The 22,110-nt window shown below is 49.9% G+C and overlaps 10 protein-coding genes across 10 annotated transcripts; 7 read left to right on the top strand and 3 right to left on the bottom strand.

Annotated features, from left to right (window-relative positions):
- Window positions 1-115: 115 nt before the first annotated feature.
- N7473_004622 (nucleoporin FG repeat-containing protein) lies at window positions 116-2,094 on the bottom strand. The gene is made up of 3 exons (XM_057150562.1): window positions 1,982-2,094; window positions 1,218-1,631; window positions 116-1,156 (listed from the first exon to the last, which is right to left on the bottom strand). The coding sequence occupies exons 1-3, from the start codon at window positions 2,050-2,052 to the stop codon at window positions 211-213; spliced, it is 1,431 nt and encodes a 476-aa protein (XP_057010672.1). The 5' UTR covers window positions 2,053-2,094; the 3' UTR covers window positions 116-210.
- A 43-nt stretch (window positions 2,095-2,137) lies between these two features.
- Window positions 2,138-4,394, top strand: N7473_004621 (uncharacterized protein). The gene is made up of 3 exons (XM_057150561.1): window positions 2,138-2,620; window positions 2,787-3,652; window positions 3,703-4,394. The coding sequence occupies exons 1-3, from the start codon at window positions 2,436-2,438 to the stop codon at window positions 3,915-3,917; spliced, it is 1,266 nt and encodes a 421-aa protein (XP_057010671.1). The 5' UTR covers window positions 2,138-2,435; the 3' UTR covers window positions 3,918-4,394.
- Window positions 4,395-4,412: 18 nt separating this feature from the next.
- On the bottom strand, window positions 4,413-5,523 carry N7473_004620 (haloacid dehalogenase superfamily protein). Its single transcript, XM_057150560.1, has 3 exons — window positions 5,463-5,523; window positions 5,248-5,407; window positions 4,413-5,187 (listed from the first exon to the last, which is right to left on the bottom strand). Exons 1-3 carry the CDS (start codon window positions 5,477-5,479, stop codon window positions 4,489-4,491), a joined length of 876 nt encoding a protein of 291 aa, XP_057010670.1. The 5' UTR covers window positions 5,480-5,523; the 3' UTR covers window positions 4,413-4,488.
- Window positions 5,524-6,483: 960 nt separating this feature from the next.
- N7473_004619 (uncharacterized protein) lies at window positions 6,484-8,301 on the top strand (the record flags this gene model as incomplete). Its single annotated transcript, XM_057150559.1, has 5 exons — window positions 6,484-6,650; window positions 6,702-6,980; window positions 7,038-7,213; window positions 7,262-7,623; window positions 7,681-8,301. 5 exons carry the CDS (start codon window positions 6,484-6,486, stop codon window positions 8,299-8,301), a joined length of 1,605 nt encoding a protein of 534 aa, XP_057010669.1.
- A 497-nt stretch (window positions 8,302-8,798) lies between these two features.
- N7473_004618 (acyl--CoA ligase) lies at window positions 8,799-10,502 on the top strand (the record flags this gene model as incomplete). The annotated part of the gene is made up of 1 exon (XM_057150558.1): window positions 8,799-10,502. One exon carries the CDS (start codon window positions 8,799-8,801, stop codon window positions 10,500-10,502), a length of 1,704 nt encoding a protein of 567 aa, XP_057010668.1.
- A 532-nt stretch (window positions 10,503-11,034) lies between these two features.
- Window positions 11,035-12,753, top strand: N7473_004617 (MFS transporter; the record flags this gene model as incomplete). The annotated part of the gene is made up of 5 exons (XM_057150557.1): window positions 11,035-11,163; window positions 11,218-11,238; window positions 11,302-11,359; window positions 11,421-11,480; window positions 11,531-12,753. 5 exons carry the CDS (start codon window positions 11,035-11,037, stop codon window positions 12,751-12,753), a joined length of 1,491 nt encoding a protein of 496 aa, XP_057010667.1.
- Window positions 12,754-13,449: 696 nt separating this feature from the next.
- Window positions 13,450-15,175, top strand: N7473_004616 (uncharacterized protein; the record flags this gene model as incomplete). Its single annotated transcript, XM_057150556.1, has 5 exons — window positions 13,450-13,634; window positions 13,690-13,907; window positions 13,965-14,146; window positions 14,198-14,539; window positions 14,597-15,175. 5 exons carry the CDS (start codon window positions 13,450-13,452, stop codon window positions 15,173-15,175), a joined length of 1,506 nt encoding a protein of 501 aa, XP_057010666.1.
- A 947-nt stretch (window positions 15,176-16,122) lies between these two features.
- N7473_004615 (putative homogentisate 1,2-dioxygenase) lies at window positions 16,123-17,934 on the top strand (the record flags this gene model as incomplete). Its single annotated transcript, XM_057150555.1, has 7 exons — window positions 16,123-16,242; window positions 16,298-16,320; window positions 16,371-16,545; window positions 16,613-17,215; window positions 17,270-17,432; window positions 17,489-17,611; window positions 17,684-17,934. The coding sequence occupies 7 exons, from the start codon at window positions 16,123-16,125 to the stop codon at window positions 17,932-17,934; spliced, it is 1,458 nt and encodes a 485-aa protein (XP_057010665.1).
- Window positions 17,935-19,091: 1,157 nt separating this feature from the next.
- N7473_004614 (uncharacterized protein) lies at window positions 19,092-20,033 on the top strand (the record flags this gene model as incomplete). Its single annotated transcript, XM_057150554.1, has 1 exon — window positions 19,092-20,033. One exon carries the CDS (start codon window positions 19,092-19,094, stop codon window positions 20,031-20,033), a length of 942 nt encoding a protein of 313 aa, XP_057010664.1.
- A 588-nt stretch (window positions 20,034-20,621) lies between these two features.
- Window positions 20,622-22,056, bottom strand: N7473_004613 (serine/threonine-protein phosphatase; the record flags this gene model as incomplete). Its single annotated transcript, XM_057150553.1, has 6 exons — window positions 20,622-20,694; window positions 20,782-20,854; window positions 20,943-21,476; window positions 21,606-21,711; window positions 21,791-21,832; window positions 21,895-22,056. The coding sequence occupies 6 exons, from the start codon at window positions 22,054-22,056 to the stop codon at window positions 20,622-20,624; spliced, it is 990 nt and encodes a 329-aa protein (XP_057010663.1).
- Between the last annotated feature and the right edge of the window lie 54 nt (window positions 22,057-22,110).

The following is a 22,110-nucleotide window of genomic DNA, read 5'->3' as shown; positions in this document are numbered from 1 at the left end:
GCCCCATAAATTCATGCTACAATGTATACGTACGATCGTACGTAGCAATAGGGGATATTTGACCTACTACGTAGCTTACTACTACTCGATCTCTACGTCATCTCTGGGAGGATCGTCTCGTAAGCCATAAGGCAGCCATGATACCCAAGGCCAGCCATTGATTGTATTAGTTGTACAGATTGCGAGGAAACATGTTCCTAAGTTCCTCTCTTAGTATCCATATCGACTCTCCACAGACAGTGGGCCGAGCGTCATCTCCTGAACTTGCTCCGACACACCCCCAAGGCGGGCCGCAACGCCCATGATACCAGCCTCGACATCTCCCAGCACCGCGGCCAAATCATTGACGACCGACTTGGGAGTTCCAGCGCTAGCTCCGTCTCGAGACTTGCTGACAAACTCGTTGATTTGGCGGTTCAAAGAGAGTTCCACGCCGTGCAGGTGATCTTCAATCTCCTTCAAGTTACCCTTGTAGCGGTCAAGCACAGAGCCCATCTCGTCTGAGCGCTGGGAGAAGTAGTCCACCAGATTCACGGGAACACCATTCACACTCTTGACGGTAGCCGGATCCCCTTCTACGTCATCGGGTAGCGCAAGGGTGTTCTTGCGAGTCGACCGAAGCGATCGGTCGGCGACCTTTTGGTCCTGTGACCACCAGCCACCGCCGCCTGTCGTCTGATATTGAAGGGGTAGCTTGAGGGTATCGATGGCGCGGAATGCAACCTGAGCCTCGGCCGCATCCCGGGTGACCAGGCTGCGCAGCTGGTCGATTTCATTGGCGTCATTTTCCAAGGCATGTTGCATGGTCTCCAGCTTTCCTTGCACAAAGTCCACGTCATTGGGGATCGAGGCGCCCTGTGACTCGATTGTGGGGAGGATGTCTGCAACCTCGTGGCATAGCTTCATCTGACCAAGAATGGCATTGTCGATGGCTTCAATCTCTTTGCGAAGTTCATCGGAACAGCTCTCGTATTTGGTGGTGGGAAGGAGGTTGCTGATATCGACCTTGACACCCTGAACAACAGTCCCTGTTGCGGTGCTTTGTCCAAGCAAGGAAGGTTGAGCGGTTTGGGTTGTGCCTGGGTTTCTGAAAACATCGAGGGAGGGCTTCGCGGGTTGTTGTTGTTGCTGCTGGAGTGGTTGCTGAGTAGAGTTGCTGTTTAATCATAGACGTTAGTCTCGGCTGGTGATGAGTGTCAGATGGATGTTCTACTTACAAGAAGCTTCCCCCAGTAGTAGAGGCCCCGAGGCCAAATGCAGGCTTTGCCTGAGTCTGGGTTGCCGGTTGTCCGAAAAGGCCGGTTGACTGTGCGGGTTGTGTGGCTGTGGTGGTTGCTGGGCCTCCAAACAAGCTTGAAGTTGTTCCAGTCTGCTGCTGCTGGCCACCGAAGGCTGAGGTAGCGCCAGTCTGTTGTTGTTGTTGGGCACCACCAAACATGCTTGGTGTAGTCCCCGCTTGCTGTTGCTGATTACCACCAAACATGCTTGAACCCGGGGTTGATGATTGTTGTGTAGCTCCGAACAGGGGCTTTGACTGTGCGGTCGAGGCAGTGTTGCCGCCGAAAAGACTAGAGGTGCCTGTTGTGCCCGTTGCCGCGGTGGATGTGTTTTGAGTGTTTGTGTTGCCACCACTATGAAAGAGAAAAAGTCAGCTATTAGCTATGTTCCCAAGGACTGTATTTATCTGCCAGCCCTGCGCTTCTCGAAGAGCCAATGAAACCGAGTGAAGAGTGGCTAGCCGCGCCGACCAGCGTCATTTCTTTATTCTCAGCACCTCGCACTCAACATCCGCTTGACCCGGCTGGGACAGGGAGCCTGCGCGCCAGATTCACTTAGTAATCAGTGAATCCGAAACCCAGATTCCAAGACTGTTCATGCCAAGCGACCAGGGAAAGACGTTGAGCTTTGGAAGATCTTGCGGGGGCTTCGAAAGTAGCTTGCGAGAGCAGGGCTGACTGAGGGAGGGGCGCGAATTACTCACAACAAGGGAGTCGAGGAAGTGCTGATGGTCAGCCCACCTGAAGCAGGCGCAGTTGTCTTGGGGGCGAACATCTTGCCAACCGCGTAAGATGCAGAACTGTTTTGAGTGTTTTCACTTTGCGACGGTTGGAGCCAAGTACGGAGCGGTGCTGATAAGATTTGGTCGACGGTTGAACGTTGTTCCGAGGACTGTATCTGGGGAGCCGCGAGAGTGTTGGAACCACTCTGCAGAAGTTGGTGATCAGCCCAGCCTACTCCTTTTTGATATTTTTTTCTCCTGGCCATCGAAGGATTTTGGTTTCTGATCATTTTGAAAGATTCCAGGCGGGGCAGGTGGTGCGTAGGCAACGATCGTCGCGGCGACCGTCGCGTTTGGGTCGTTGACCTGGAGGATTAGTCGTTGGCTTCAGGAAAACAAACGATGATAATAATTCTAGAGATTTCGGGTCAAGCTCATGCCAAATATGGATACATCCAATGAAAAGGATTTGAGACCGGTGTGTGTGGCTTCGACTACTGAGCAAACAAAAGAATCGCTTGACCCTGCCGGTGACGATTACTTCAAGTCTGTTCAATGGAGTCCTGATGGAACTACCCTCTTAGCGAACTCTGCCGACCATCATATCCGGTCTTATATTCTGTAAGTCACTTCATGAGCTGGAAGGAGCTGGAATTCCCATTCACGGGATACTGCTTCATCTTTGTGTAGATAGATGGCATCCTCTGTTTGTCTGTGACATTGGGATTATGCTGTCCTTTATTTTCCCTTTGGATCTTCATTTCACCACATACTAACCTTCAGGCAGGCCACCGGATCTCTTAGAGAAGACCTCTACTCACCACCTATCACCATATTCGACACTTCCTTCAGCAGAACCCGCCTATGCCACAGCTTTCTATCCATTCTACAGCCTCCAAGATCCTTCCACTACTCTGTTCCTGTCATCTGTCCGTGATCATCCGATCCGGCTCGCTTCAACACTTGCCCCAGTATCCGTGGCGAGCTACTCCCTAGTCAATCCAGCGACAGAGGCCTTCATCACTCCGCACTCAATGATCTACCCATCCACACTTGGAGGAACCCACTTCCTGACAGGCTCTGACAGCATGATTTGCCTTTTTGACGTGTCTCGCCCAGGAACTAGCGGTCCCGTCTCATGGATGCCAACCATTCCCAGCAAACGCAAACAGATCGTTGGTGGAGGGGTCGGCATGAAAGGAATTGTGTCAGCCTTGGCTATCAACCCAAGCGGCGATGGCATCCTAGCCGCAGGAACCTTTACCAGACATGTGGGACTGTATAGTTCCAATGGCTCTGGGGAACTTCTTGGCACTTTCAACATTGCAAAGACTGATGCAAACCGTGTCATTGGAGGTAAAGGTGTTACCCAACTGTCTTGGAGCCCCTGTGGTCGGTACCTGTATATTGCGGAGCGCAAGAGTGATGGAGTTTTGGTGTATGACGTTCGAGTCACTGGTCAGATGCTGGGTTATCTTCGTGGACGCAAGGCCATGACGAACCAGCGAATGGACATTGACATTGTTTCTGCTGGGGCTGATGGGGCCCATGAAGTCTGGGCAGGAGGCACCGACGGGATAATGAGGTGTTGGAAGAATCCAATTTATTCCGCCGGTGGACAAAATCCGGATTGGGAGTTTAAGGTACACGATGGTGAGTATTCCTGAACCTTTTCGAGAGACCGGAATGCTCACATAAGATAGATGCTGTTGCAAGTACGGTGTTCCATCCAATGGGCGATGTGGTTGCAACGTGCTCTGGCCAGAGACACCGCGCCGCAGACGAGTTGTCAGAGGAAGGCCAGTCAGAGTTGGGTATCAAACAGACCGATAACAGCTTGAAGGTATGGTCACTGCCGTTCCTGGGATCCAGTGACCAGGTTGAGGATGCAAACGAAGGATCGAAGCAGGAAGATTGAGGAAATCTAGCGTCCAACTGCTGCAACAAACCATAACAGAGATTGGTTATCTGCACTACCATGCTGTAAATCAGATAGCATGGCAGACCGACTTTCCTAGCCTTGCGAGAGATCCCGCTTCGCCTCCGAATCCGAAGCGATCCATTGTATGCAGGCACTGAGCAGGCCAGCAATCAACTTTACAATACAGCCTTACTCGTCAGGGAATCGGAAAACAAAGGCCTGAGGAATGTCAGCAAGATACTTTCACGCCGTTGAACGGTAATTCCATCACTTCTGGTACGGAACAAGCGTTGTCGGGGTGGAGTAGAGCACGGCTGGATGGCGCCTCAATCATCGGGGCTATTGGAACGAGTCTCGCTCATTATTGCTTGAGCTGTTCCAACCTTAATTGAAGCACTTATCTGGGACGGGATTGATGACTTTCTGGCTTCAATCATCAACCCTTTGAGCTGAATTGAGAAAAGAGAACAGGACTTGACGTCCGAATTAATAATTGCTTAAGAATCTTTATTCTCTGTTCTTTATTGTAGATATGTAGGCATGGGATCTTTTTACATGACTATAGACTTCAGGGGATCCGAATTCCGAACCGCTGATAAGGGAAATCTTCCAAGGTGTTGACCAGCAGACCCCACCCATCACCAATCTCACCAGGCTCACCTGCACCCTGAATACGCCAAGCCTGCAACTCCTCAGCCTCCTTCTCAGCCTCCGGCTTCTCCTCCTCCTTGTGCTGTCCAGTCCGACCAGCAAGCACCTCTTCCTCACGACCCTGATAGGCCTCCAAAAGACCTGGGTGCGGGCACCAAATCACCTGCATACCAGCACGACGTCCAGCCTCCACACCGGGAACAGCATCTTCGAAAACTAGGCACTCTGCCGGCGTGATCTCGGGTTTACCACTGCTGCGCAGCTCGGTGTTAATAGTCTCCAACGCGAGGAGATAGATATCAGGCAATGGCTTGCCGCGTCCCTTGCCAATCCGAGGATCATCACCGAGGACACGGTGCACTTGCGGGAATGCAGAGAACAAGTCGGACAAGTGATCGGTTTTAAGCTTGAAGTTTTGGCTGTTGGATGAGCTGGCCAGGGCGATGTACACTGGCTCCTCGGTGGATAGCGTGGACACCAAGTTGGACAGGAGAGATGGAACTCCCGGTAGTGGTTGGCACTGGGGGAAGTACTTGGCTTTTAAGCCCGCCTGCTTGGCAAAGGTCTCCTCTGGTGTGATGGGGAGTTGGGCCCAGTCATGGAAGATCTTGCTTGCCTATGGGAGGCGTGAGTGCTACATTCTGGATGATCACGAGGGGAATACGTGTACTCATACCTCGATTTGAGGTCGTCCCTGTAGCTGGGCTTTGACTGACCAGGGTAGATTGGGCTTTCCATACATCTGGAGCACTTCGTTGGTGATCTGGGTGTATCGGTCTTCGGAGTCGATCAAGAGACCGTCCATGTCGAAGAGACATGCTCGAATGCGGGGGGTTCTGCCATTTATATTAATTGAATGGCCTGTGACATTGAATTCAGAGCTGTACGTACTCCTTTTTCAACGACATGGTGGATTGCTGTCTATTTACAATCTGTGACGGCGGGGGAAGATGAGGGAGGCTGTCTGCTGTCCCTTGCCAGATAAGACCGCGGGGGTTGCTTATCGGAGATCCCGTGATCAGCAACAGAGCGCCCAGTGGAGTGAACACTGACGAGGCAAGCATCTTGGGGTTGAAAAGAAAATCTCAGATAGACGTTGTTTTACTTGAACTGTACGTAATTAGTCTTAGCGGTTTAAGAGGGCTTTTACAATTGGCACGTAAGCACTTGGGCTTACCCTGTCCTCCAACCCCGCTGTACCGCCATATCCTACCGCCATAGCCTATTCACTCGAGTTATTACGACCGAGTAGAACTTGCTAATCTTAATTGACAAAGAATGCGGCTGAAAGATATATGTATTCATGAAGAAAGACACATAAAAAGAAACCAAGATCTTCGCCGGATGTTGTAGAATCTTCCAAAGATTCCATCGGATACTGGTGTGTATAAGCATCAATAAGGATGCATAGCCTGATTACTTGAAAGTGATATAATAGTTGGTCAGGATAATTATGGTCAGAAACAATGGAAGAAAAATACACTCTGACCACCCCCAGCTTTAGTGTGTACACTCAGCTGTAACCCAGATATAGACCGCTTCCTCTCTGTCAATGCCAGCAATACACCTGATAATAACTGATTATGTGACATAAAAATCAAGACCCGTCTGTACGCTGTATAGACCCATGTACCCCAGGCTAACCCTCTCTGGTCGATAACCTTAATTCAGGCTCTCCTTTCGCCCCGGCAATTGCTGCCCGCAACGAGCGGAAATCCCCCGGGAACCCGGTGTGCCAACCAATTCACCCCACTCCAGGTGGGAGGACATATATAAAGCGCGAGGAATGCCGGTGTTCATGTGGGGGAAATTTGATTTCAAAAATTCCGGGGTACAATAGAATTCCCTTTGGATCCCTATCCTGCCTGCCTTGCTTTCATTACGAAAATCCGCTCATCTATACTTCAGCGCTATGCCAACCACTATATCCACAACCAAACTTGGGCAAATCCGGGGGAAATCCGGAGATGGTGTCACTCAGTACCTGGGAATCAAATACGCGACTTTGGAAAATCGCTTTGCGGATGCACAACTGGTTGGAGAGAGACATGGAGATGTACTCGATGCGACTAAAGATGGGTAATTATTCCCGGTGTGCCACTGTAGAACATACGTTGACGTTGATTGCAGACCGACGGCATTGTCGCTCCCCATCGGATGTGATATCGAATTAGGCCATGTGCAGCATCCATTACCAAAGAAGGAACTTGCCCAATCCGATATCGATTGTCTCAATCTCAATATTGCAGTCCCATCGGATGCTACTCCATCGTCGAAACTCCCCGTTTTGTTTTTCATCCATGGCGGTGGCCTGTTCATTGGTGCTAACTCCTGGCCTCAATATGATATTACTCGGCTGTCGAAGTTGTCCATTGAGAAAGGTCTACCGATGGTGATTGTAGCTATCAAGTAAGGATACCTGTCATTTTTTTTTTCATGTGCGAACAAAGACTGATACTTTTCTAGCTATCGACTGGGTGTGCCCGGCTTCCTCACATCTAAGGAGCTGCGCGATGCCGGCTACAGTTCTAATAATGGTCTACGCGATCAACGAGTTGCTTTGGAATGGGTACATAAGCACATCCGTGACTTTGGTGGCGACCCAGAGAATATTACGACGGGGGGAATGAGTGCCGGAGCAGGTGCGTATCCAAATATTCAGCCAGGAACCGAGAACTGACTAGTACTAGCATCCGTGACATACCATCTACACTCGCAAACTCCACTGTTCAAGCGTGCAATCATTATGAGTGGGTCATCGCTACTCATACAGGCACTTCCATATGAAATGCACGAAGATAATTATAGCAAGGCGATGGCAGCGTTGGGCCTAGAGGATGCCTCGGCCGAAGACCGGGTCAAGGCACTCTTGGAGATGCCCGGCCATGAGATTGTCACCAAGCTCCCTCCATCCGTACGATATGTTCCGGCACTTGACAGCGATATCGTTGTCCCCGGCGCGACGCACTCGGAGGTTGGAGATCCAGAGTCCAAAGTAATTCCTGGAAAGGCTTGGTGCCAGGAATTGTTGATCGGGGATGCTGAAGTTGACGTATGTTAACCCCTCGTGTCTGCGGTTGATTCTACTAACAAGGAATGACTGATAAAGGCAAGCATATTTCACTATCTCTCGCCGCAGATGCAGAATAACTGTGCAAAGCGATTCATTGCTGCTCTGAACCAAAGTACTGCATCGCACCCGGACATCGCTCACCGTATTCTGGACACATACCAGATCTCCGAAGATACTCCTGACGAAGAAGCCATATCTTCTATCCTCATGTTCTTCACGGACATTTCATTCCACTCATCAACTTTGAGCTTTGCTCGAGGCTGGAACGGAAACGCCTACGTTTACTACTTCAACGAGGGTAACCCCTGGGATGGACCATGGAAAGGTCATGCAAACCACATCCTCGATGTGATCTACTTCTTCCAGAATCTCCGTGATTCTCTGACCCCAGAACAAAAGCAAGTCGGCGAAGCCTTTGCGGAAGACTTTTTCAAATTCTGCCATGGAATTGCCCCGTGGCCGGCTGTCACTCCTGGAACTATTGACTCTGGGTTTTCGGCACGACTTTATGGACCTAGTCAGAAGGGTACGATTGCAAGCGTTGCGTCACAGGCGTTCGGTGGTGAGACTATGCGCAGAAGTATCCTGTTTGAGTGCTCCTCTGTGGTATCTCTTGACGATTTGGCCAAGGTTTTCGTGAATTTCCAATCCAGTTAATTGGTCTTGAGTAGACTAATTCAAAGCTTGAGTACTTCTATAGCCTTTCTCTTTCTCAAATTGGCAAGTGTAAAAACAATTCCACGTATGCTAGTAAGCGCCAGATCATGCCTGCAGGCCGATTTACTGACAGCCTAGGCCTCTAACCTCACAGCCAACAATCAGGGCCGAGGACTCTCAACCAGACCGAGGCGAACCAAAACCAATAAAACCTGTGGGGGCTGGAGCTTCCCCAGAATCTGGGGATCTCATAGGTGTTGGACCTGGTGGATTGTGGGGATTTCGTCGGTCGGCATTCGCTGACGGCAAACTCAACACCCGATTACTGATCCGACAAAGTATACCGCGGGAAGTACGATCTGCATTCAACGCTCGAAGTCGATATCTCAACAGTTCTAGAGCGCTATACTTAAACAAAGGCCTTGCCTGTTGTTTGTAATGTGGCAGAATTGGATTTAAATCAACAAATCGATAAGTGAGTCTTTATTTCGCTTGCAATGCCTGCAAAAATCTATCGGTCGCCATTCCCGGACCTACAGATCGAATCTGTAGATCTACTCTCTTACTTGTTTTCCAATCCTTTGAACATACCATTGGACCGACCCCTATATATTGACGCTATCTCGGGAAAGCAATACACCTATGGCGATGTTATCCAACGCATAAAGTCCTTGGCAAACGGACTGAAGCAGGCATTTGGTCTCCAGTCCGAAGATGTGGTGGCTTTATTCAGCCCCAACTCTATCGAGTATCCTATCGCATGCCATTCGATTGTCGGTGCGGGTGCTATCGTGGCCCCGACCAGTGCTGCATTGACGGCCTTGGAACTCAATGCTCAGCTTAAGACTAGCCGAGCCCGGTTCATCATTGTCCATTCCTCTTTGCTTGACACAGCGCAAAGAGCCGCGAAGGCCACTTCTATTGAGAAGATCATCCTTCTAGATGGCTCGTCGCCAGTCAATGGTCAGCCTACATGCGAGTACATCGCGAATACATTTGCCCCCGCTCCTCTGGTGACGATTCCGTCCTCGGAAGCCTCAAAGAAGATCGCCTTTATCTGCTTCTCCTCTGGTACTTCTGGCCCCTCCAAGGGTGTCATCACCACGCATCAGAACCTCACATCCAACCTCCAACAATGGCGTGCCCATATGCTCGAGACGGGCTCTCCCTCGCAACGGGTCCAGCGTAAGAATGCCATCGCATTCCTGCCATTCAGCCACATCTATGGCCTCAATTTGTACATGTGTCAATGCTTGATCTGGGGAACATCCGTGGTCATGATGCCCAAATTCGACTTGGACACATACCTGAGCTGTATCCAGAAGTACCGACCCGATGAGCTTTCCCTGGTTCCCCCAATCGCGCTCATGATTGTCAAAGACGAGCGTGTTGAGAAGTATGACCTTAGCAGCGTGAAGATTATTTTTTCTGCTGCTGCCCCTCTCACCAATGAGCTATCATCTGCCGTAGAGGCAAAGTTCAAAACAGTCTGGGGCACTGAGGTCTTTTGTACGCAGTCTTGGGGTCTGACCGAGACCTCGCCCATGGCCACGGCTGTTCCAAATGACCGTATGGATAAGCGTCAATCGGGCGTTGGTTGTATCACCAATAACATGGAGTTCCGCTTCGTTGATCCGGATACCATGGAGGATGCTGCGGTCAACCCTGATGGAACCACACAGCCTGCCGAGATCTGGTGTCGTGGCCCCAATGTTACTCGCGGGTACTATAACAACGAAGAAGCGACAAATGGTTCATTCCATACCGACTCGGATGGGAAGAAGTGGTTCCGCACCGGAGATATCGCGACGATCGACCGAGAAGGCTATGTCACTATTCAAGATCGCATCAAGGAGATGATCAAATACAAGGGTCTCCAAGTCATTCCGAGTGAGCTCGAAGGCAAGCTGATCGACCACCCGGACGTCGAGGATGCCGGCGTTGTGGGAGTGTGGGTGGACGAGAAAGCAACTGAGCTGCCATTGGCATTTATCGTTCTCAACCGCCAGGCTAAGGATAGAGATCTCAAGACTGTTATAGATGGGATCCACTCATGGTTGAACCCAAAGATCGCAAACCACAAGCGCCTTCGAGGTGGTATCCATGTGATAGATCAGATTCCGAAAAGTCCTAGTGGGAAGATTTTGCGAAGACAGCTTAAAGAGCTTCTGAAGAACAGGAAACCAAAGGCGCAGTTGTAAAGCGGAAAAAATGATCCGCTTGTTTGTTATTGCTGTCTTAGATCCTGTTTTGGTGAATGCAGCCACATCCGCGACTTTTACGCAGGCTTTGCATAGGTACCTGTCTTTTTTACAAACAAATACCAGCCACTCAGTTCTGACTTGGCACAGCTATGACTCTTTTTTGGATGAATGAAAGACTCAATAGAATTCGCTAAATAACCCATCTGATAAGACCGCGTAGAATCAGGAAATTCGCCCGAAAAGGCGCCCGCGTTTCTTCGGAGCCCGCGGGTTCCGATCGTTGGGGGCACATCGGGGTGTGATCTGCTTCCGTCAAAAACCAGCATGATTTTTCTCTTCACAGCCATCATGGGTCAATTATAAAGTGAATCAAGCTACCTTCATTGTCATCTTGCTATCACTATCAGCTTCTCACTATTTGCCTAGTCGGTAATTACTATTGCAGAGTTGATCGACTCTTCAAACTTGGTTTGGTCCATGTGACGTCGTTTGGGACCCGCTTTCTCCTTACAGATTTTTTGTTGCTACTATGGGGTCATGGGATAATAAGATCCTGGGCTTCCTCCTCGGTGGACGTGAATCTAAACGGCCGAGGCTCTTGGAGCTAAGATCGGCAAGATGGTTCATCCTATTTACGGTCTCTTTTGCCGCATGCACGGTAAGTGATGCTTCAATATTGGGCTGGGAGCATTTAGATGGCTGATCAATATAGGATATCTTTATGTATGGACTGGTACGTCGATGTCCCCATAAGGTTGATTCGGTATAAGAATTGCACGACTGACACTCGATCTAGATTGTACCTGTCACACCTACGGCCTTGGAGCACAGAGTTGGCTTTCCGGCAGATAAGAGTATGCTGTTTCACTTCTCTCATTTCGAATCTTTCGTACTGACTATGTTCTCTCTTGGTAGTTCAAACATGGACATCAGTCTTGCTAGCTTTGTACTCTGCTGCACTGCTTGCCTTTTCTCGTATGTCCTCCTTTCACTTCAGAGTACCTATATGCTAACCCCCCTGCTAGCTATCATCGGTTACCTCGCTGATAGAGCCGGATCTCGAAGATGGCCATTCCTCGTTGGCCTTGTTCTTCTCGCTGCCGCGACTGCGCTACTATGTATCGGAACCAACATCGGTCTTTGGATTGCTGGGCGCCTGTTTCAAGGTGCCGCGGCAGCCGTTGTCTGGACTGTCGGCATTGCATTGCTGGTAGACACTGTTGGAAAAGAAGGGTTGGGCCAGGCTATTGGATATGTGTCCATGTCTCTAAGCATTGGGACACTAGCCGGTCCCCTTCTTGGTGGTGTCCTCTACCAACACGGTGGATATTATTCTGTCTTTGGTCTTGCCTTTGGTTTAATTGGTATCGATATTCTCCTTCGGCTAGTGTTGATCGAGAAGAAGCATGCTGCTCGCTGGCTCATGCCGGAGACGGAGACAATGGCATCATCATTAGAGCAGAACGATAACAAGATGACACCAGCACAGGATGCATCTGATTCTTCTGCGATTGAGAATGGGCCGCCATCTGAGATGTCTGAAAAGAAGTCAACCCGAACTCGAAACCCTGTTGGACAGGCTATCACTCTTTTGAGCTCTCCCCGTCTGATCGTCTCGCTCTGGGGGTACTTCATTGTATCCTTGGTTCTAACCTCCTTCGATAGTGTCCTTCCACTGTTTGTGCAGGAAACTTTTGGCTGGGAGCAGACTGGCCAAGGGTTAATCTTTATTCCGATGATGATACCTCATCTCAGCGACCCAATAACCGGGTATATCATCGACAAATACCCAAAGTCTCCGCGATATCTTGCAACTGGAGCATTCATCGGTGCTGTTCCTGTTGCTGTTCTACTGCGCCTGGTGACTGACAACACGATGCATCATAAAGTCGTCCTTTGTGTTTTGTTAGCCATGCTCGGTCTATGTCTGGCCGTTGCGATGCCGCCTCTTGTCACAGAGGTGTTCCATGCCGTTAAGGAAAAGGAAAACGAGTTCCCCGATATTTTTGGCCGCGGAGGTGCTATGGCGCTTGCATTCGGTCTGTCTAACATGGGCTTTGCTGCGGGCAGTCTGATCGGTCCGTTCTTCGCTGGCTTTATCCGTGAGGATGCTGGTTGGGGCACTATGGGATGGGCTATGGCCATCATGACTGGTGTTTCTGCTATCCCAATTTTGCTATTCATTGGAGGCTTGATTGGTAAGAAGCCATCTCCTCCAAATGAGTCCGATCAACCGACACCAGAGTAGGTGGTGAATTGCCAAGTTCGTTGTTTCCATTTTCCGAGCAGGCGTTCACATACCAGGCATCTCCTCTTTTTTGTACATAACAACATGTTTCTCTTCTCACACATTGTACATTAATGACAAAATAGACCTCTGCTCTTATGCAAGAACCATAATTTTGGACATTCTTATTGGCGAAGATCAGGGAGAACCCCACGCCGGGGAGAAATTTCTGCCTTGATGCCTGATTATGAAGTTGTGAGAAATTAAGAGTTGAGGTAGACAGGAAGGAAGACTACAAATAACCAGCTGACGGAATAAATTCTTTCTCGCTGAATTGCACCATCTCCTATGCTCCTTAGCAATCAATTACCAAGAGCCTGGGCCCTCTTCTCTTCCGTTCCAGCCGAAGTACAGCAAGATACCTGACTTTCTGTTAGGCTTTCCGAGGATTAGGAGAGTGGGGTAACTACTGTGCGTTAACCAAAGCTACATACTGTACCCCACGAGGTGGATTCCCCACGATCAGCCCCACGACAACTCAAACTGGAAAAGTATGGACGGAATTCACGCCGACTCTGACGCCAGGTGGGCATCTCGGGAATTGACAACGGTGGTATCAGCCGTGACTGCCCCTGGACCACATTTTGTATGCTCACGTAGGAGATACTTGCTCACTTCATACTTGTGGCTTTGTCTTTACTACTACTACACACCATCATGTCCGCCCCGGAGGTTCAGCACAAGATCTTGAATGCCACTTTCAAGGGCTGTCAAAGCGATGACGGAGGTATTCCCGTCCACAAATTCTTAGGCATCAAATATGCCAGCGTGCCGGCGCGATTTGAGAGGGCGCTTGCCGTAGATAGTTTTGCTGGCGCCACCGTGGACGCTACGAAATACGGGTTAGTTTTGGTCTTTGGAAATTCAAGATTATAGATCTCTAACAATGTGATACAGGCCGAGATGTCCTCAAGTCGACATAGATGTCCGTCATCTACTACGCATTCCCGAGGACTTTGCCATTGCCCCGGAGGCAGAGGATGAATTTGAATGCTTGAATCTTGAGATTACTTGCCCTCCAGTGTCCTCGGTTACTGGGCCCCTCCCAGTGCTTGTTTGGATTCATGGTGGCTCTCAGGTTGTCACCTTCTGCTCGGCTCAATCCAAGATCTGTGGTATGTCTCGAAGTCAATATTGATTGCACAAAAGTTAATCGACTGAACAACGAATAGATCCGACAAAGCTTGTTGCGGACTCCATTAAAGCGGGAAAGCCGATTATCTTTGTATCAATCAACTATCGCCTCAACATTTTCAGCTTCGGGGACGGTAAAGAGAAGAACTTGGCTCTCAAGGACCAGCAGCTTGGTATTGACTGGGTGCGCAAGAATATCGCATCTTTTGGTGGTGACCCTGTAAGTGACTTGACATTTTTTATGACAATGACAAATGCTAATTCAGCATAGGAGAATATTACCCTCTCTGGTGAGAGCGCGGGTGCAATTTATACTCATGCGCACCTGATTACTGGACCGCCTGTAAAGCGGGCAATTCTTGCATCGGGCACTTTGTACCTGTCCTCGCCACTACCCGTGGAGCGAGGTAACGGTTTGATCAAGGCCCTTGAAGCAAAGGTTCAAGAACTGGGCCAGGCTTCACTTCGGGAATCATCTGTCCCAGTCCTGATTCAGGCATTGAAAGACTGTAATGTCAATACAATGTGGATTCAGGAAGAACTCGAGCTAGAGAATTGGGAAACTAAAGAGGAGCAAGTGGACGAGCTTATGATCGGAGATACAGAATATGAGGTACGTTCCAGGTCATTGAACCGAGATATGTCTCAATCTCGTCTAACCGTTGTATAGTCCGTGATCTGGCGAAATGGCGTTGAGCTTTTTGATGGCGAGACTATTGCCGCGGCTTTCGACAGTGACAAGCAGTGGGGTACCAAGCTTCGCAAACTATACCAAGTCGTGGGCGATCGTCCTACGGCTGCAAAGCTTGGTGCTCTGGATCTTGTCAACGATGCGCGCTACACGCTGCCCGTCGAACTCGTTGCCAATAAGCTCGAGGTGGCCAACAAGAATGTCTACAAGTATGTTGTTGACCAGACCAATCCCTGGCAGCCATCGAGTCGATCCCATCATGCGGTTGATCTGCTATTCCTTTTTGATGGCGTCGACCTGTCCTTCAATCCTGCTGCACAGGCAGTTGGAAAGGAAATGCGCAATCGCTGGATCCAATTTGTCTCCGGTGAAAGCCCTTGGTCTGAGGAGTCTCGCTTTGCGTATGGACCTTTTGGCGAATGCAAGGAGATCGACGCGATGCAGTTTGCTGCACGACGACGAGTTGAGCACTGCAAGGTGCTGCAAGAGGTCGGCATTGGCACCTACATGCCCATTATTGCTTCTTTGACTGCTGGGCGTATTAGCCTGCTCAACTAGAATAGATTATGCAGTTTCTATACTTTGAGGTACCTACATAGCATTTGGAATAAACAGCACATAGATAAATTGGTGTTCTTTAGCTAGACAAACATCCCCGGTTAAATCAGTGTTACCCAATTGTTTCCTATTTCCATCCACAAACCACCTCTTTTGCCCAGCTGAATATTCGACGAAATCCACATCGAGATAACCCATCAACGATATTGGGATTCTCGGCAGTTGGCGACACTTTTCATTCCCGCACCGCCTCTTCCTGGTTATGGCCTCTTAGAAAGGAGTCCCCCACTGACGCCGCCCAACTTCCGGGCGTTGCGAAGCAGTGGATCGCACACACAATCAGGAAACACCACCACCATCACAGGAACAACAGAACACTCGTTGTTCTCTTTCCCGTTGCCCGTACCCCACGTATGCATAGTTCCAGAATTCAGCTCCTCCACCGGTTACTCAGGCCTGACTCATGTGGGGTCTCCAACCCGGTCCCTCGAATTGTCGAAGCCGCCGGATTGTCCCCACTGCGCCCGTGGGCGAATCGCGATCCACACCCCGGGGAGGTCGGCAGAGCGTCGTGCTTTCGAGATGCCGATTTGTATGCGATTGTATGAGCATTGAGCGTGGTGCGCGGACCCGAGGCAGACTACCCGCTCAAATTTGCCCATTCACGGTTCCATTTTGCGCTCAGCTGATGCTGGTAACGCCGCGGCGATGACGATGCTCTGGTCCTATATCCGGGTGGATCGCGCAAATAGGCGCTCAGAAGCACTGAGCGCCTGTTTTCGGGTCTCTTGTTCTCCGGGGGATCAAGGGGTATGACCCCACAACTTGAAGTATAAGGAGGGGAGTGTACCCCCAGATATGATTCGAGTTGTGAATACATCGGACATTTTGACGAAACTGCCATTTGGGTTGGATTCAATTGTTCAGCTGAACTATACCTATCCATCATGCCTTCCACAAGTGACCTCGCCGATCCCAAGGAGTATCAGAAGATTCTCCACTGGGCAGAGACGCAAAAGAATGGGACAATCCCTTCCTTTGCTACAAGACGTAATGACCCTTATGAGGTAAGTCACTACATCATGCTACTTGAAATTGTATTCATCCGCTAATGTCTTCCAGTACCAAGCCGGGTTTGGCAACTCGTATGTATCAACTCATACATTCAGCGATTCAACTTGCTGATCTCTTATAGTTTCGAATCAGAGGCAGTTCCTGGAACTATTCCACGCGGTCAGAACAGTCCCCGCAATGTTCGTTTTGGACTCTACGCCGAACAGATCACTGCTACAGCGTTTGTGGCCCCGAGACATGCGAACAAGAAGGCGTGGCTGTACCGTGCCCGTCCCGCAGTCGCTCATCAGGGCTTTGTATGCACTGGTCCTTACCATTACTGCGAATATCTTGATATACCAACAAATGCTAACATCTCTCAAGACCGAGCTCCCAGATAACAAAGACACCGAGTCCAACTTCTTGCCTTTGAACCCTCGCATTCACGTCTCCCCCACTCAGCTCGCATGGCATCCCTTCGACATTCCCGAGAACGAGGAAGTGGACTTTGTCTCCGGACTGAAGACTGTCGCAGGCTCGGGTGACCCAACACTGCGCGAGGGTCTAGCCACTCACGTCTATGTCGCTAACACCAGCATGAAGAAGAAGGCCTTTGTCAACTCGGATGGAGAGTTCCTCATTGTTCCACAGCAGGGTGCACTCAATATTCAGACTGAGTTTGGACCCCTGTTTGTCCAACCCGGCGAGATCGTCGTCATCCAACGTGGCCTGCGCTTCCGTGTGGAACTCCCCGACGGCCCCTCGCGTGGTTATATCCTTGAAGTCTGGGGTACATGCTTCGAACTGCCGGAGCTTGGACCCCTGGGCGCTAATGGCTTGGCTAATGCACGGGACTTCTTGCACCCCGTTGCTCAATATGAGATTGCCCAGGAGCCCTGGGAGGTTGTGTATAAGCTTGGCGGCAAGTTTTTCAAGAGCACGCAGAACCACAGTCCTTTTGATGTTGTCGCTTGGCATGGAAACTACGTATGTGCTGGTTTTTTGAACGAGACTACTGAATGGTTGCTAATCTTGCCTTAGATCCCCTATAAATATGACCTCACCAAATTTGTCAATGTGGGCTCCATCTCCGTTGATCACATCGACCCGTCCATTTTCTGTGTTCTTACAGCCAAGTCGCGCGACTTGACCTCGCCATTGGCCGACTTGCTGACCTTCTCCCCGCGATGGGATGTCGCATCTCGTATGATCCCCATACCCAACGGCTAAATCGATTGACATACTAACGTATCAACGCAGACACCTACCGTCCCCCATACTACCACCGGAATGTTGCTTCCGAACTAATGGGCCTTATCTACGGCGATTATGGCGGTCGCTCCGACGCCTTCAAGCCAGGCAGTGTGTCCTTTGAATGCGGAAGTATGTCACATCCCTGCTCCTACGAGGCTTTTTATATGTCGATCATCATATTGACTTTGTCCCTCTTCTTAGTGGTGCCCCACGGTGTGGCTTATGAAGAATTCAAGGCGGCGAGTGATGAGGAGCCACCTGTGATGAAAATCTCCGAGGCCTCGATCGCGATCATGTTCGAGTCTAGCCGGCCATTCACTATTACGGATTATGCCTGGAACAGTGATAAGAAGCATGAGCATGAGCCCAAGATGTGGGATAGTCTCGTGGATAACTTCTCCAAGCATGCAAAGGAGGTGGAGGAGATTCTGGCGAAGAAGGCGAAGAACTGATCTGTATGATAAACGAAATGGGAGGCAGATGAAGTTTTGTGGCCTATACCGCCTAGTTGTCAGCGATTAGCCTGTTTTTATCTGCATAAAGTGTTTTTGTTTGCACATGTAGAGGTTGTGAACTCCATCGTATGTACTCTCAGGAATCATCTCTATCGATCGTATGACAGCGATGACGCAGACGGACCAAAAAAAGCCCGAATGGAGATTATGTCAAGGTAGAAAGAAAAGCAAAAATCGGGCAAGCTATGTATCTGTTTTTCTTTGTCGACGATTTTAAATCCAACTCATTCGTATTCGTTACTCCAGAATCCAAGCTGATTTGATCCTCCAATGCAAATTTATCCCTGATCGGATCCACTCGGCCAGTCGGCGTTTCGGTCTCCGTTTTCACCGGCGCGCGAACCACCGCTGCCGCCGACTTGCAAGTACAATGTGCGAGCTTTGATTGGATTTAACCGGAGAATTATATTAAAATAGATACTCCGATAACCCGTATAATCAGGATTGGATGACCCGTGGCCGTATTAGAAATTATTTTTGCTGCGTAGATGTAGTATGATGTATGTGGAATTGCAAGACCAGACAGACAGAGAGTGTAGATTGAAAGTTGGTCTCTTGAGATAGACATAGGAATAGTAAATAGGCAGATCGAGATGCTATTGTCTTCTACCAGTTATTAGTTACTAGTGAAATATGGTTAGACAAGTGGATACCCCCTTTCCCAGATATGGGGTACTTTAATTCTTTTCTTCTAAACACGCGAGCTCGAGACCAGTCCCATGGAAAAGTTTTGAAACCAGTCAAAGCTCATCCCACCGATCAATCAGCTCGGAACCTGATCGCTAGCACCGTGTCTCGCCCTCTTCGGCCTCCGTGGGGTCCATTCACGGACCCTTGTAGTCGGAAATGCCACGCTATCTGCAGCCGGCCGGCCTGGTATATAGCCCTGTAGACGACCTCATAAGCTTTCCATCATGATTTCTTTTCCAGAACATTTCGAATACCACGCCTAGCCGGGTACATTCCCATCAAAAGCTTATACAGCTATATCCTCTCTTTCGGTCTTATACTCCTCATAAGACCCCCTACACGCTCGAACGCGCCACAAGTCTGAATCTCAATCCTCCGATCGAAACTCTCCTATCGCCATCACAATGGGAGGCCCCTACGCCTCCGTCATAGCCCAACTGGGCGGTCGTCCAACGAAGAGTGTCGACGTGCCCATCTGCTCCGTCTTCCTCGCTGCATTCCTCGGCTTCGGTATTAGCCATATGGTTATCTTCCGTCGTAATCTCGCCCGAGGCCACAAATTCATCCCTTCCGCCGTCACATTCGGCTTTTGCATGTCGCGTGTTGTCGCGAATGTGACCCGTATAGCCTGGGCCTGTTATCCGAAAAATATTTCAGTTGCAATTGCTGCGCAGATCTTCGTTGCTGCTGGAGTTTTACTCCTGTTCATCTTGAATTTGCTATATGCCCAACGCATGCTACGTGCTGCGTTCCCGGCTATTGGCTGGTCGCGGCCTGTCTCTTGGGCGTTTAAGGTTCTTTATGTTTTGGTGGCCCTTACCATTATCATGGTTATTACGGTCGTTGTTCAGAGTATGTATACGCTTAATGCGAATACGCATCGCATCGATCGTGATATCCAACTCTACGGTTCGACATACTTCGCCATCGTCTCGTTCCTACCGCTGCCTATTGTCTCGCTGGTGCTGCTCCTCGCGGATGAGAAAAAGGTTGCCCAATTCGGTTCTGGATCATGGCGGACCAAAGGTCTTATCATCCTCGTTGCTGGGACCTTGTTGTGTCTCGGTGCTTCGTTCCGTGCTGGAACTTCTTGGATGAGACCTCATCCTATTTACGACCCGCCAGCGTACATGCACAAAGCCTGCTTCTACGTCTTTAATTTCGGACTCGACTTGTCGGTTGTGATCCTTTTCTTGTTCTCTCGTGTCGACAAGCGGTTCCATGTCCCGAATGGTAGCTCCAAGGTGCGGCATTACCGTGGGAATGATGATTCTGAAAAGGATGTTTCGGTGCAGCAGGTTCAGAAAAATGACACGGAGCGAGATATTGAAAGTAGCAGCAGCTAGCGTTGCTACTACAAGGACTGGGGATGGGAAGGTGATGCATATATTAGAGATACCATTGGCGGATAGACTGCATTTGTAAAGTAATTGAATGATAATGACCACTGCCTTTTGATTTACTCATGATTTCGATTCTCATCTTGACATGTTCGTGGGAATATTAGTCGTAGATGGGATGATAGGGTGCCAAATGTTTCGCAGTTGCTCACGCGACACTGTAATTAGAGACAAGGAGGTCAATCTAATGACACAATACTGCTATAGACATACCAGACATATAACATGGTGGACCAGTCCATCCGCCTTGACGGCTGGAGGCTCGTTTAGATGTCTCGGCTCTGAAGGTCGTTGACGTCTTGGACATCTCCCAATTACAGAGCTGTTCTAGGCCCATACATAACCCTCAAACCCAAACACAGGATAAATAGTGATTCAGATCTCGCAAAAGGGTCTTTTATTTTCATAATTGGTATCAACAAACGTCCAGGCACAACACCATACAAAATTAATTCGGCAGCGAAAGCCTTGTTCGGATGCATTTTCCTCCCTCCGCTAACCCAGTAGCCTTCAGAAGGACAACAATGAAATCTATCACAGGAAATAGTCGGGTGTACGCCTCGATACCATGGGTTCTCCCGCCCGGGGGCAAGGGTCAAATTGTAGACTAAAAGAGGCGCAAGTCAGCAAGGGTCAGTCCCAGACGAGATCGAAACGGACGCAGGACGAGAAAGGGTAACGAGAGATAACTCACAATGTGTACTTCAGATGCTCATCGATCTCCATAATCGCGGCCTGGTTGCCGCAGCGGTAACAATAGTTGGGGGCTGTAGTAGATAGTGGGTTAGCCATCTGATCCCAACAAGAAGCTCAACAAAGCTTCCACCTCCGCTGACCCCCAACGCCGAGACATACCTGAGAAAATTGTCACCACGTTTCGATCCTGCGACCAGTTATATCCCTCCATCACCAGTTGGTGAGCTCGTGCAACCAGAGTCAAGCCGTTGTTGTGGTTGAAGGCTTCCGAAATGTCCTGTCCGAATGTGTACCCCGCACCGCGGGGGGAGATTCCCCAACCACAACGATCATCAGGATCACTCCAGAGCAAATCGCACATGGGACCCTCATGCGGGACTTCTTGGATACGATCCAAAGATCGGATGTTGTCGAGGGTGTCGATAGACGGGCTCAGCCCACCGTGCAGACAGAAGATCTGGTTTTCAATGAGAGCAGTGAGGGGAAGGTAGTCGAAGAGATCGGTGAAGTATTTCCACACGTTGGCGTTGCCGTATTTGCGAAGGCACTCGTCGTAGAAACCGTAGACCTGGGTGATCTGACGGGACTCGTGGTTGCCACGGAGGATGGTAATACGCTGGGGGTAACGAATCTTCAGGCAGACCAGAAGGGTCACAGTCTCGACGGAATAGTAGCCTCGATCGACATAATCACCTGCAGCAATGCGAAAAATTCTAGTCAGAGTGATATTCTGTTGTTTTGGGTGGGCGTCCAGCTAACAGCACGGAAACTTGGCCCCACTAGCTCCCCCGACCGACCGACAGGAAAGCTACACCGACTTACCCATGAAGAGATAGTTTGTATCCGGATTGGGACCACCGATACGGAAGAGTTCCATTAGGTCGTGGAATTGACCGTGTATATCACCGCAGACCGTGACTGGGCATTTCTGTGGTGGAGTCGTCAGCGGCGCTCCTAGGTGGGCTGGCGAATCCCCCGACCGGAGGAGGCGATCACAATAAACATACCACTGGCTGGACGTTCGACTCCTCCTGCAATACCTCTCGTGCCTGAAATGCAGAAAATTCGTCAATTCTTGAAGCTATGCGCTGCGTTCAGCGAAGAAACCCACCCGATCGCACAGCCGCCGAACATCCTCCTCCGCTAGTTGCTTGCACGTCATCAAACTCTCGATCCAGCCATCCAAAGTCGGTATGGAGCCGGGGTCACTTGTGGGCGAGAGGTTGTGTGGCTCGGGTGACCGCGCGGTATCAATTTCCATGTTGTTATCCATGGTGGGCACAGCTGGCGTAAACAGGGAGGAGGGGCCAGCTGGGGGGTGGAGGGG

The sequence above is a fragment of the Penicillium subrubescens genome (assembly GCF_028828155.1).
Source record: "Penicillium subrubescens strain IBT 31985 chromosome Unknown utg000003l_segment0_segment0, whole genome shotgun sequence".
Lineage (NCBI taxonomy): Eukaryota > Fungi > Ascomycota > Eurotiomycetes > Eurotiales > Aspergillaceae > Penicillium > Penicillium subrubescens.
This window is presented reverse-complemented; position numbering and strand designations above follow the sequence as displayed.